Source organism: Podarcis filfolensis, assembly GCF_964270895.1.
Source record: "Podarcis filfolensis genome assembly, chromosome: 15".
NCBI lineage: Eukaryota > Metazoa > Chordata > Lepidosauria > Squamata > Lacertidae > Podarcis > Podarcis filfolensis.
The window spans coordinates 13,522,023-13,534,975 of NC_139618.1; the positions used below are offsets into that span (position 1 = coordinate 13,522,023).

At 50.5% G+C, this 12,953-nt stretch overlaps 1 protein-coding gene across 4 annotated transcripts in view; it reads right to left on the bottom strand.

Annotated features, from left to right (window-relative positions):
* Window positions 1–30: 30 nt before the first annotated feature.
* The window catches only part of POR (cytochrome p450 oxidoreductase), a 52,404-nt gene continuing 39,481 nt past the window's right edge, over window positions 31–12,953 (bottom strand). For all 4 annotated transcript variants that reach the window (XM_083587655.1, XM_083587653.1, XM_083587654.1 and 1 more), the window contains 7 exons: window positions 11,615–11,733; window positions 8,508–8,689; window positions 6,830–6,979; window positions 5,415–5,682; window positions 4,528–4,673; window positions 3,229–3,314; window positions 31–1,586 (listed from right to left, as the gene is read on the bottom strand). In XM_083587655.1, coding sequence (XP_083443781.1) covers window positions 1,442–1,586; window positions 3,229–3,314; window positions 4,528–4,673; window positions 5,415–5,682; window positions 6,830–6,979; window positions 8,508–8,689; window positions 11,615–11,733 — 1,096 coding nt within the window. In that variant the 3' untranslated portion in view covers window positions 31–1,441. The remainder of the gene's footprint in view (window positions 1,587–3,228; window positions 3,315–4,527; window positions 4,674–5,414; window positions 5,683–6,829; window positions 6,980–8,507; window positions 8,690–11,614; window positions 11,734–12,953) is intronic.

Consider the following 12,953-nt stretch of genomic DNA (forward strand, 5'->3'; position numbering starts at 1 on the left):
CCACACAAGGCCTAAGAAGGAGGCAGAGCAAAAGAATCAGGTCATATTTTATTTCAAGAGCAAAGTCTCCTTACAGTTATGTACATTCAGTGGACAAGCTGCTCACCCCAGCACTCAATCCAAACGTACATCCTTGGGCACACACTGGCAGCTTCAACACGAACCGTTAAGTTGCATGGCTGGGGTGGCAAGCCACACCGGGACTGAAAAGCGCCATGGCTGGGCTCGGCCACGGCACACACATTTCTCATGCCAGGGGCAGCACCCCATCGGTCTCAGCAAGGGGGAAATGACAGGCGGGCCTAGGAACTGGCCGGAGGGGGCCGCCATGTCCGGAATGGGCTTCCCCACTGTTGGGGGTTGGGGAGAGGGAGGGAAATTAAGTGCCAACGAAAGAGGACTGGACAGCCAGGTACTGTCCTCCAGCCCAGACTGAACTGTGTCACCCTGATCCACTGCCACCGTCAACGGCTGTCTGCTGACACAGCAGAGAAGGGGAGAGTTTCATCCAATGAGGCTGTAACAGGAGGGGATGCAGGCAAAAGAGGCAGCACTGCCATCCCCAGTCAGGTGAGCCTGAGACATGCCAGCATGCAGCACCAGGTATCAGATCAGGACAGCCGCCAACCCAAATGCACACCTCCCGCGTTTGATCCAATTTCACACAGATTGTATAAGGTCTCCAAGCTTGTTCTAGGCACAGTAAGAAGTGAAGGGGGTGGGGAGAAGAGAGCCCCCCTCCGCTCACACTGCTGGCTTCTTAAATATGTCATTTTGCTCTCCACTTGACCCCCACCCTGTTACCCTACTGAGGACCCCCCCCCCAACAGCACAGGTCACTAGTCACTAAAACCCAAAGCAATGCCATCTCTGGCTGCGGCAGGAGCACCTTCCCCAGCAGCTTGGGAAAGGGCGGGGGGAGCGGGTCTGGGGGGGCCTGATCGTTTCCCGCAGGCTAAATGAAAGCTACGCATCTTCCGAGGAGTTAAGGGGAGGAGGTCAGCACCTGAGCCCCGCTTTTGCAGCTTCTCCTGATGCAGAGATGCCCGCCAGATGGGACTGGAGCGAAGTTCCGTTTCCCAAAAAAATGAAAGTAAGTTTTGACATGTAGAGAAAGGAGGATGAAAAACGCTGCGCACCCAGAAGTCCTCTGAAGAGCAGCAGCAGCAATTGCCGAGAGAGAGAGAGAGAGCGAGCGAGCGACTGGTGATTCTGGCCTGAGGTGGCCTAACCCACCCCCTGGAAAACCCTCCAAGTCGCCCTGCGGCACACTCTTAACATGGAATGAATGGGAGGGACGAGGAGGGAGCCAGGTGTGCACACCTGAGCAGAGTCCCACAGGGGGGCAGGATGCGCAGCCAAGTGAGAAAGTCCCTTCCCTGCCCCTCCTGCAGCCCCCCACTGAGAACCGCCCCCCCCTACCCAGCAAGCACCGCCCACCCTAGCTCCAGACGTCCAGGGAGTAGCGCCCCTTGGTCATCAGCTTCTTGACGTAATCCACAGCCTGCTGCTGGTTCATCTTCCCGTATTCAGCCACAATCTCGTAGAAGGCGTTTTGCACGTCGCGGGCCATGTTCCGGGCGTCGCTGCAAAGAGGAAGGCCCCCACAGAGAAGGGGAGGTCATGTTAGGCCAAGTGCAGCCCTTATTTATTGCATTCATAACCCAACCAGGTCTCTCACTAGTTTGACAATCGAACCACACGGAAGTCTCTTCAGATTTGACTCAAGGGCAGGTTTTAGGATGCAGGTGGGCAGGGTAGGGAAACACACAGAGGGGTGAAATTTCAGTAGGCAGCTTCAGGTTAAAAAGGTAAAGGTAAAGGGGCCCCTGACCATTAGGTCCAGTCGTGAGCGACTCTGGGGTTGCGGCGCTCATCTCGCTTTATTGGCCGAGGGAGCCGGCGTATAGCTTTCGGGTCATGTGGCCAGCATGACTAAGCCGCTTCTGGCAAACCAGAGCAGCACACGGAAATGCCGTTTACCTTCCTGCCGGAGTGGTACCTATTTATCTACTTGCACTTTGACGTGCTTTCGAACTGCTAGGTTGGCAGGAGGGGGGACCGAGCAATGGGAGCTCACTCCGTCGCGGGGATTCGAACCCCCGACCTTCTGATCGGCAAGTCCTAGGCTCTGTGGTTTAACCCACAGCACCACCCGCGTCCCTAACCTCCAGGTTAGGCTGAAGCAAACTGTGAAAGGAGTTTTATGCAACTTAATGCAGCCTCATGGGAAAACATTTTTTTGGAAAATGAGCGGAGGACTCATTGCATCCAAAGAGCAAGCCCTTGATTGAAACATCAGGAAGAACTTTCTGATAGTAAGAGCTATTCAACAGTGGAACAGACTCACTCAGGAGGTTGTGAACTCTCCTTCACTAGAGGTTTTTAAGCAGAGGTTGGATGGCCGTCTGTCATGGGTGCTTTGGTTGAGATTTCTGCATTGCGGGGGGTTGGACTAGATAACCCGTGGGCTCCCTTCCAACTCTAAAATTCTACAATTCAGATCCTATGTCTTAATTTTTAATGGCTCACAGCTCAGTGAGAGAGCAGAAGGCAGCAGGTTCTGGGAGGAAACCCTGCTCAACAAATGGAACTCATGTTGGTTTTGAAGACAGATTCCGCATCGTTTTGGGAGACAGGCATCATTTTCTTTCAACTGAAATACGGCTCTTGAGATACACAGCCTTTTGGTGGAGAAGTTCAGCAGGACTGTCTCCTCTTACAGATATACCTGGAGATTGGAAAAGACCTTAGCCCAGTTGCAGAGCACCTGCTTTGCATGCCGTAGGTCTCAGGTTCAATCCACAACAGCATATCCAGGTAAGGCCAGGGAGCCACTTCCAGGAGTGTAGAGTAGCCTCACTTCTGGGCTGAATTGAAGACCTGGAAGTTGCCTTAAGAGTCCCCCAGGCCAACTCCTCTGCTCAAGGCAGGCTCTTCAAGGCAGGACAGACACAGCAACCGTCTGCTTGCATACCTCCTCACTAAAGGAGAGTCCACCTCCTCCTGAGTCAGCTCATTCCGGTCTCGGAGCAGCTGAGGCGTTCAGGAAGTTTCTCCCAAACGTTTAGCCAAAAATTCTGCTCCTCTGCAGTTCCCAGCTGCCAGTTCCGGGTCTTGGCCTCCTTTTCCTGCCTGCTCCATCTTCTGCAGCTCAGAGAGGCAAAGGGACTGCAGCAGCAGCCTCAAGAGGGGGCTCTGCACACCCACAACCAAGCCCCCACTCACCCGCACACGTAGATGTGCCCATTTCCTTCGTGGATCAGCTTCCAGACATTCTCCTTGTTCTTCTTCAACAGGTGCTGGACGTAAATCTAGAGAAGCAAAAGCAGATTGAGGGGGTGGGATGGGGAACAGAAGCTGTTCAAGCTTGTGAAGTCTCCCAACTGTATCCTCTGCAGTCGTATCATAAGAAGCACGAAGCAACTTCCCACCAACCCAAACTCACTCACTCTCAAAACACACATAGGCAAACTCGGCCCTCCAGGTGTTTTGGGACTACAACTCCCATCATCCCTGAACACTGGTCTTGTTAGCTAGGGATGATGGGAGTCGTAGTCCCAAAACATCTGGAGGGCAGTTTGCCTATGCCTGCCTTAAACGCTTTAGTTCGGCCCTTTCCAAGTTTGCTGGGGCTGATGGGAGTTGTAGTCAAAACATCTGGAAGGTGCCGGGTTAGCATACCGTGTGGCATCCACTGGGAGCAGCCAACATGGTAACTTCCAGGTGTTGATGGACTCTAGCCCCCATCAGTCCCCCAGGAAGCACAGGCAATGGCCAGGAATTAAGGGAGTTGTATTCCAGCAACACCCGGAAGGCATTACAGAATCTTATCCTTTGCTTCATTAAAACACACACACACACGGAAAAGATTCTAGTCCTTATGATTGCAAAGGTGACTTGGCACATTTAAATGGAGAGGAGCTAAGGAAGACAACTCCGCGGAAGGGCCTAGGTGGACAATTGCAGTGGCCCTACCACAAACTCGATCAGGAGCATATATATTGGCCGGGCAAGAGTTCTTTGCCATGATGCCATGTTTCTCAGCTGCATGGGGGGGAGAGACAAGGGGGCGCCCCTCCTCTCCCATCAGTGCAACCCCCTTCCCCACCCCCTGAAGGGGCCTGTCATCCCTTAGAAGTGATTTGTGTGCTGCCTTCACTTTTCGGATGCCCCACTGCTGATCTCCTCCTTTTTATGCTGATGCTCTTATGACCATTTGCATTTCATCCTGCATTCCTTATTGGAGTTGCATTTATATAACTGTGTTGATCCTTAGGCCAGACAGATAGGACGTTGTGAAATTTATGTTGCATGTGGTGAACCGCCACGTGGCCTTCGGATGAAGGACGGTACAACAATTTAATTAAGAGGAGGAAGACAAGAATGAAAAAGAGAAGGGCGATGGCCTCACTGCAGTGTCAGAATTACGCTTGACAGATAAAGCCCTGCAAAAATCAAGGGAGGTGCACAGGATCACAGAGTTGGAGGAAGCCCAGAGGATCATCTAGTCCAACGCAGGAATACCTTCTGAGGTTGGTCCCTGGAGAAAGCGACGTTGAGCTGAGTGAGGGCCCCTTCCTTGAGAAGCTTGGCCAGCTCCTCCTTGTAGAGGTAGTCCTCGTTCTCGTGCCGACAGCCGTAATAAAGCACCGTCTCGCCCACATCCTTGCCTGAAATGGAAAAAAAAACCCCATCCTTCACTCTGGTGCAACTTATTGACAGGGTGCCCCCTCTTGCGATGGGAGGCTGCCTACTGCGCCTCTGCATGAAGCCCTGCTCCCAATCGCAAGACTCATTTTATTTTATTTTATTTTATTAAACTTGTATCATGCCCTTACAAAGGAGCTCAGAGACAAAGAAGTGGGTTGCAGGGTGCCATCTAGTTTTCCCTCCCAAGGTGCCAGAGCCAAGACAGGGAGGAGTGCCCTCATTCTGATTTGGTTTCAGGCAACGCCAACATTGCCTGGCAGCGTTGACCTCCATTGCATCAGGAAGTCAGTTCAGAGCAAGGGCAACGCTTCACGCCCTTGCTCTGATTGGACTTCACAACACTACTATGTCGCCTGGCAGCACTGGCCTACAAAGCACTGTTAAGTCAAATCAGAGCTAGACAGTGCTTCATGCTCCCACCCCAGCATTTTACAAGGAAAAAGCCATGGAGAAGCCAGAGGTTTCTACAGAGACACCTCTCCATCTAAGTCATGCAAGGACAAATTTCAGGCAAGCAAGAGCAGTTGCAGCCGGCACAGAGCACAGCCAGTGAGTGGCCAGAGTCCCAAGGGCACTCTAGGCCTTGAGATCCCTCACCCCAGTGCAGATTGTGGAATTCAACAACAAGCCATCCCATTTGCCACTGGCATGGCCAATCAGAGCCCAGTAAAGGGGGTGGGCTTGTTTGGGACGGCACCCACCTTGCTGCTTGAGCCAGCCCCGCTCCTGGATGAAGCCCATGAAGGGGGCAATGCCAGTGCCAGGCCCAATCATCAGGACGGGAGTGCTAGGCTTGAACGGCAGGCGGAACTGGGACTTCCGGACATACATGGGCACTGTGGACTTGTGCCCGTTCTCGTTGGGCTGCTTGTTCTTCAGCCAGCTAGTGGCCACCCCTTTGTTGATGCGGTCCGTCTTGGTCTTGTACTCCACCAGCACAGCGCAGATGTGGATGGAGTTGGGTTGCACCTGAGAAGAGAGGGAGAAGGCTGATGGCAGGGTTGGTGGAGGAGCTTCAAGTCACAGGCCTGGGCCAATGACACTGGAGGAACAACCAGCGACGGTCCTGCAGATGATCCCAGTGACTAAGCCGGGATAGAACGGCTCAGCAAGCCCTGTCTTCCTCTCCCCCACCCTTCACCCCCCAAAGGTATCCAGGCTGCTGCATTAAAATGAAACACCATGAAGGGCCAGGCACGGAATGCCAACTGTCAGTGCAGCTGGCGTGAGGGAAGTAGGAGGTCAGTTTGACCAGTCCTGGGGGAGGAATCCTTCACTAAAAAAAAAAAAGGACCCCTGGACGGTTAAGTCCAGTCAAAGGCGACTACAGGGTTGCAGCGCTCACCTCGCTTTCAGGCCAAGGGAGTCGGCATTTGCCCACAGACAGCTTTCCGGGTTATGTGGCCAGCATGACTAAACCATTTCTGGCGCAACGAAAACCAGAGCGCATGGAAACGCCGTTTACCTTCCTGCCTCAGCAGTACCTATTTGAGTACTAGAACTGGCATGCTTTTGAGCTGCTAGGTTGGCAGGAGGGACGCGGGTGGTGCTGTGGGTTAAACCACATAGCCTAGGACTTGCCAATCAGAAGGTTGGCGGTTCAAATCCCGTTGCTCGGTCCCTGCTCCTGCCAACCTAGCAGTTCGAAAGTACGTCAATGTGCAAGTAGATAAATGGGTACCGCTCCGGCGGGAAGGTAAACAGCGTTTCCGTGCGCTGCTCTGGTTCGCCAGAAGCGGCTTAGTCATGCTGGCCACATGACCCGGAAGCTGTCTGCAGATAAACGCCGGCTCCCTCGGCCAATAAAGCGAGATGAGCGCCGCAACCCCAGAGTCGCTCACGACTGGACCTAATGGTCAGGGGTCCCTGTGCCTTTACCTTTAGGTTGGCAGGAGCAACAGAGATTTGAACCACCAACCTTCTGATCAACAAGCCCAAGAGGCTCAGTGGTTTAGACCCCCCCACATCCCTAACCTCCACTAAAGGCTAGCGCTGGCAGATGGAAAGAACTGAATGCCACACATTAACCAGCAGACAAGGCCTGGTAGGGTGAGAATCTGAGGAAGCCCCGGAACACCTCCCTCCCCCCCCCCTCCCTGCGCCTCCCAGTGCTCACCTTGGACGTCGAAGCGATGGAATAGTAGCGAGCCTGCAGGCGGGGCAGCAGCTCGCAGAGGTGGTCAATGGGGGGCCGGAGGGAGGGCGTGTCCTGCAAGATGGCCAGGATGTTCCTCCGGGCTTCAACGACCCAGCTGAGGTACAGCGACTGCGTGGATCAAGGAAAGAAAAGACGCCCTCCAGTGAGCCACGTATTATGCTGGGCAGGCCCACAAAGAGATGCACTTGCTCGTCAGTGGTTCCTAAAGGCAGAAGTAGCACCCCCTGGGGGCAGGGGCGGTGGGAGGACCTGGGGGTGGGATGCTAAAAGGCAAGGAGGGCTGTTGGGGGGGTGATCCCGGAGGTGTACATTTTGCTATGCATTTTGTGGTTTTTATATTGTAATTTTATGTTGTGAACTGCCCCAAGATCTACAAGCGTAGGGCAGTATACAAATAAATAATAATAATAATAATAATAATAATAATAATGATGATGATGATGATGATGTAGCTAAAAGCTGGTATCACTGGATCAAGTTCATCCATTTTGTTGAATTAAACGAAATAGTTTTAATGGGATTAATTAATTAAATGTGCTATTTGTTGCTACTGTTTTAAATTTTATTCTGTTAGTGGGCTGTGCAATCCACTCTTCTGAATAATGCTTTTTGGAGGGGAGGGGGTGAGTTCATGGAACTCAAAGGGGACAGCGGCCCAAAAAAGATTTGGGAATTACTGAGCTACAGGCCGTCCCCAGAAGAGGTGCGCCTCCCTGCCCTCACTTGTTAGAATGACCCACAATGATGCATGCAGACACAGAGAACTAAGAGGAGATTTCAGTGCAAAAGGACTGTAAGGTCAGTTCTATTGCAGAAGACAAATACTTAAGGCTGAACAGACTTGAGCATGTGCTCAGATTAAGAATTTGTTTTCAGCACCATGAAGGATCCAAGCTGGTAGGGATGAGGAGACAAAGGGGATTCTCTCTCTGGTCAGAGCCCTGGAAAGTCACTGCTGGTCTGCAAGGAAAATCCTAGCGGGAGGAGACCACTTGTTGCTCCCTGTCCTACCCAGCTAAGTGTGAGCTGGTGACCTGAGCTCACCTCCCTCCAGTCAGCTCAGTCAAGGGTCTTGTAAACAAACGCAGGGGTGAAAGATCATTTGAGCGCAGATCATCTCTATGCTTACGTGAGCTGAAAGCAAGTCCTTCTGGGGTGCAAAATCAGGGCAAACCTCCAGCTATTTAAATTTCGAGAACTGCCATTCTGGAAACTGGACGGTTCATCAGCTCGACGTAACAAAAGGGAATCAATTGGAAGGGCTCCTGGGTTAGGGGATGGGGGGAGAATACGAGTTTTTGCCTCTCAGCAATCAAAGCAGGAATCAGACATTCACTGAGGTGAAGCCACAGACAGGGAGTATGTGATTCACCTCTCTTCAACCACCAGATGCTGTTTCCTGCTGGACCACTGAACAAGACTCCTCTAACTCTTGATAGGGAAAGGGTTAAGCAGGCACAGGCACGCACATGCACACACTTGGCTGAAAAGCAGCCCCTGCCCCACTCAGCGTACCCACCACGCCCGACACACAACGACCAGCTCTGGAATTGCAGAACCCTAATCAACGTTTTCCGAGACATTGCCTCCATGCCACTAGGGGGAGCTAGCTGCAGAGGGTGTGGCCGGGACCTACCTTGCCTTCGGTGTGGGAGGAGGCCATCTTGCGCAGGTGCTCCTGCTGGGTGGCGTCCGTGGCGTACTGCGCCAGCTCGTAGAGGACGTTGGTGCGGGGCGGGTTCGTGATGTCCAAGTAGTAGGTCAGGGCTGTGCGGTAGGTCGTGGGGCAAGGGAACGGGTGCTTCTTGTTGGACTCCTCTGCAGGAAGGAGACGGAGAGGGGAGAGTTGGGGAGCTGCGCTGCCACAAAGTACAGCTGCGGGGGTCTTTTTCTGAAAGTCCAAGCAGCTCCCCAACCCTTTGGTGGGCTTGCATGGGCTACGATTATCAAAGCAGTTTGATGCTGCCGTTCGTGGTCTCGATTTGGAAATGGGGTTTCCCCTATATAGAGCCCCAAGAAACCTGGGGATGCCCTGTGAGTGGTTCCATCAGCTATGGAAGTCCACGTGACTGGGGCTCAGAATAATAATAATAATAATAATAATAATAATAATAATAATAATAAAATTTATTTATACCCCGCCCATCTGGCTGGGCTTCCCCAGCCACTCTGGGTGGCTTCCAACAAAATATTAAAATACAGTAATGCATCAAACATTAAAAGCTTCCCTAAACAGGGCTGCCTTCAGCAGTGGTCTCTCCCACTCTGCAATTTTCCCATTTTCTCTCTCTTGAGATTAAGGCAGACCCCCACTCTCACTGAGTTTTGGTGGCAGAAGCAACTCCCCTGTGAAAAAAAGGCTGCAGCTCTTGGGACTTTTTAGCTTAGAGAAAAGGCAAGTGAGAGATGACAGGATAGAAGTTTTCCAGAGATGGAAAGAAGACAAAGTTTCAACCAGAGAAGAATGGCGGACTAAATAGATGGATTATGCTGAACTGGCAAAAACGACCGGAAGAATCAGAAATCAGGAAGACCAAAATTTCAATAAGGAATGGGGAAAGTTTATAACTTATCTTAAAAACCATTGTCAACAGTTAAAACCGTTAGTAGGACTGGAACAACACTTGTAGTTTAATGGTGAATTCTGGACATAGTGGAGATGTAAAAGATTTTGATTATCATAAAAGATGCAGGAGGAAATGATTAACAATAGGACCCACAAAGGGAGGAGGGAACTCCAGAAGATTCTTTGGAATCTTGTTTTTATGTTGTATATTGGATATGTGATTGTAAGTGGATAGAGAAAAATGGTTTCCTCCCTCTCATAGCAGTAGAACTCATGGGCATCCCATTTAACTGAATGTTGGAAGTTTGGGGACAGACAGAAAAAAGTCCTTCTTCACTCAGTTAAACTATGGAACTCCCTCCCACAGGAGGCTGTGATGGCCACCAACTTGGATGGCTTTAAAATGTTATCAAGGGCTAATAGCCACAATGGCTATGCTCTGCCTTTGCAGCTGGAGGCATAGATGCTTCTGAATACCAGTGGCTGGAAACCACAGAAGGGCAGGGCTTTCTTGTGGGTTTCCCACAGGCATCTTGGTGGCCACTGTGAGAACAGGATGCTGGACTAGATAGGCCACTGGCCTGATCCAGCACGGCTCTTCTCAAGTTCTTTTGAAGGGAACTCGTGCAAGCCCATTCACGCTTAAAATCAGAGAGGCTCAACTGAAGAAAGATAACAGCAAATGAATGGGACAAGCAAGAAGAAATGAGCGTTACGAGAACCGACACCCTGAACGGCCTCAACTGGCCACTGGGCAAGGAGCCTGCCTGAGGGAAAGCCAAACTCCTCAAAGATTCTGGGCAAATGGAAAGAAACTGCAAATGACAGAGTTATTCAAGGCACTCCTGGGTCTCCACCGCCACTTAACTGTGAACTCAATGGGGTGAAAAAGCAGAAAATGCATGGGCAATCTCAGGTTCATAAAGAGCATGGGAGAAGGTTCTGGAAGGCAGGCTAGACTTCAAGCCAAGGAACCAGATTGGACAGCTGGGCGCCAAACAGCTTTAGATCCAGAACCTCATGGGAAGAGAAACTGGTTCTGCCAGAAAGCTCATTCCAACTTGGATAGCTGTTTTGTTTTTCTTATTTTACAAAAAGCTTCTTTGCACCAACATGGAATGAGATTGTGCAAGCAGAAGCAAGTGTTGTACAGCAAGTGCAACTCCGCGCGATGCCATAAAGAGCGTTCAGATTTGGAAATGCCTATGTGAGTAGACAATTTTATCAGATTCTTGGAGAGTTACGCCTACTGCGCTGTAGAAGGCGGGTGGACCTCTTGTTTGGTACGCAAAGGAGCACCAAGGAGGGGAGAAGATTAAGGGCGCATCTTATAATCATAGAATTGTTGAATTGGAAGGGGTCCCGAGGGTTATCTAGTCCAACCCCCCGCAATGAAGGATTCTGGGAAATGCAGCTAGTTGAGGGTGCTGAGAGTTGCTGGCAGGCCCCCATTCCCCTCAGACAGTTACAATTCCTAGCGTAGTTAAGCAATCAAACCCTCCTCACAAAGAACTATGGGAAATTTTAGCTCTGGGAGCTGAATAGGGGACTCCTAGAGACCCAGCACCCAAAACAAACTCCAGCTCCCAGACTTCTCTGAAGGAAGCCAGGATTGCTCATAGTGGTACCAGAGTGCTTTGAATGTATTGTGTGAATGTGGCCATAGTGTGCTGTAAGGCGTTAAATGATAATAATGAAGGAGGTTTGGGTAAGGGTTGCCATATTTCAGAAATATGGCAAAGTTGTTGAGGGTTTATTTTGTTTTGGCCAAAGTTGCTGAGCTGCTTTATTTTTTTGCAAAATCTCAAAAAAAGAATTAGTTTTTGAGCTATTTTTAAGGAAATTCACCAAAATCTAGACTTCCGGCCGGGCTTGCCATACATCCCAGACACTTCAGCGATTTCCACCCAGACACTGCTCTCAGAGGAGGGTGCCTGTCTTATCTCCTAGTGAGCTGGTGACCTGAGCTCACCTCCCTCCACTCAGCTAGGTCAAGGGTCTTGTAAACAAATGCAGGGGTGAAAGATCATTTGAGCGCAGATCATCTCTACGCTTACACGAGCTATTTACATTTTGAGAACTGCCGTTCTGGAGACTGGACGGTTCATCAGCTTGACAAAATGAAAGGGAATAAATTGGAAGGACTGCTTTTCTGGGGCAGGGGAGAGAATACTCACCATCTAGATTGTTCAGGGAAATAACCGTATCTAAATCTGCACCAAGGATTTCCCCAAGCTGGTTGACCAGCGAAGTGTCGTTGGCTGGGTACACAGCGACGTGGTCCCCAGATTCGTATCTGGCAAAGAGATGAAGAGAGAGGCCTTGTCTCAGCTGGTCCGTCTTTCAGAGCAGAGCCCCACAACACCCGCCATGAGCAAAACTCTCCCAGGCTGCATGGAATTGGGGTCAAGGAGACCAGATGGCATCTCTAGGTAGGGCTGGGGGAGACCAGAAACCCTGCCTGAAACCCTGGTGAGCCACTGCCAGTTAGTGTAGACAATACTGAGTTAGATGGACTGTGGGTCTGACTATATTCCACTTAAAACACAATCGAAGAAATACAGTGGGATAAATGCATCTGATCAGGTCTCAGCATGTGATTGTATAAGAGAGTGATTATTGCACAAGGCTGGGATCTAGATTCTGTGTAGTGATCCGTGAAAATAATTCCGATCGGATCTTCTTGGACATCTCTAGGGTTGCCATATTTCAAAAGCTGATTCCAGAAGTATGGTGGCCCTATTCTGCATTCATGCACTTCGCTTCCTGGAAGTACGATTTCGAAACACCTGGGCTGTCAACACCTCATTGTCTAAATAGCAGCATCAACTTAAGGAAGACATCGCATTGCTCGCTGTGAAATCCTGCACATTTATAGTTGGAACTGAAGTCCCATTGAGTTCAGCGGAGCTTACTCCCAAGGAAGAGAATACAGGAGGACAGCCTAAGGGAGAGTTTCCACTATGCTGTATTAATTAGGCTAGAGACTGAGATCTGTGGCCCTTCAGATATCCTTGGACTCCCATCATCCATGACCATCACACATCCTTGGCATTTTCTCCCTCCCCCTCCCCCCGCAAAAAAATCCATTTTAATAGAGGCCTCCATAGTTCCAATCTTCCTTTATGCAAAATCATAAGCAAGGCATGGGAAAAGGATTGAAATACCAGAGAAAAACAGGCCCACTTTTACTTTAGGAGAATTTACACAAATTGTATGGGGGGTGGGGGGTGGGTAAGCAGAGTATTTGTACACTTCAGGGATCAGTTATGCCCTCAGAAAATGCAAGATGGTTAACATGCCTGGAAGTACAAAGCAAAATGTTGTGTCGATTAAACACCAGGCAGGCAAGAGGTTCACGAAAGGCAAGAGGAACTGTTTTTCTCCAGGCAACGTAAAACAAATGGAACTGCCATTTTCAGGGGGAGTCTATCTATGAACATCACTTGCTGGCAGGGAGGACAGGAGAGAGACTATTATCATGTTCTGCAGATGGGATCCCTGGAAGAGACATCT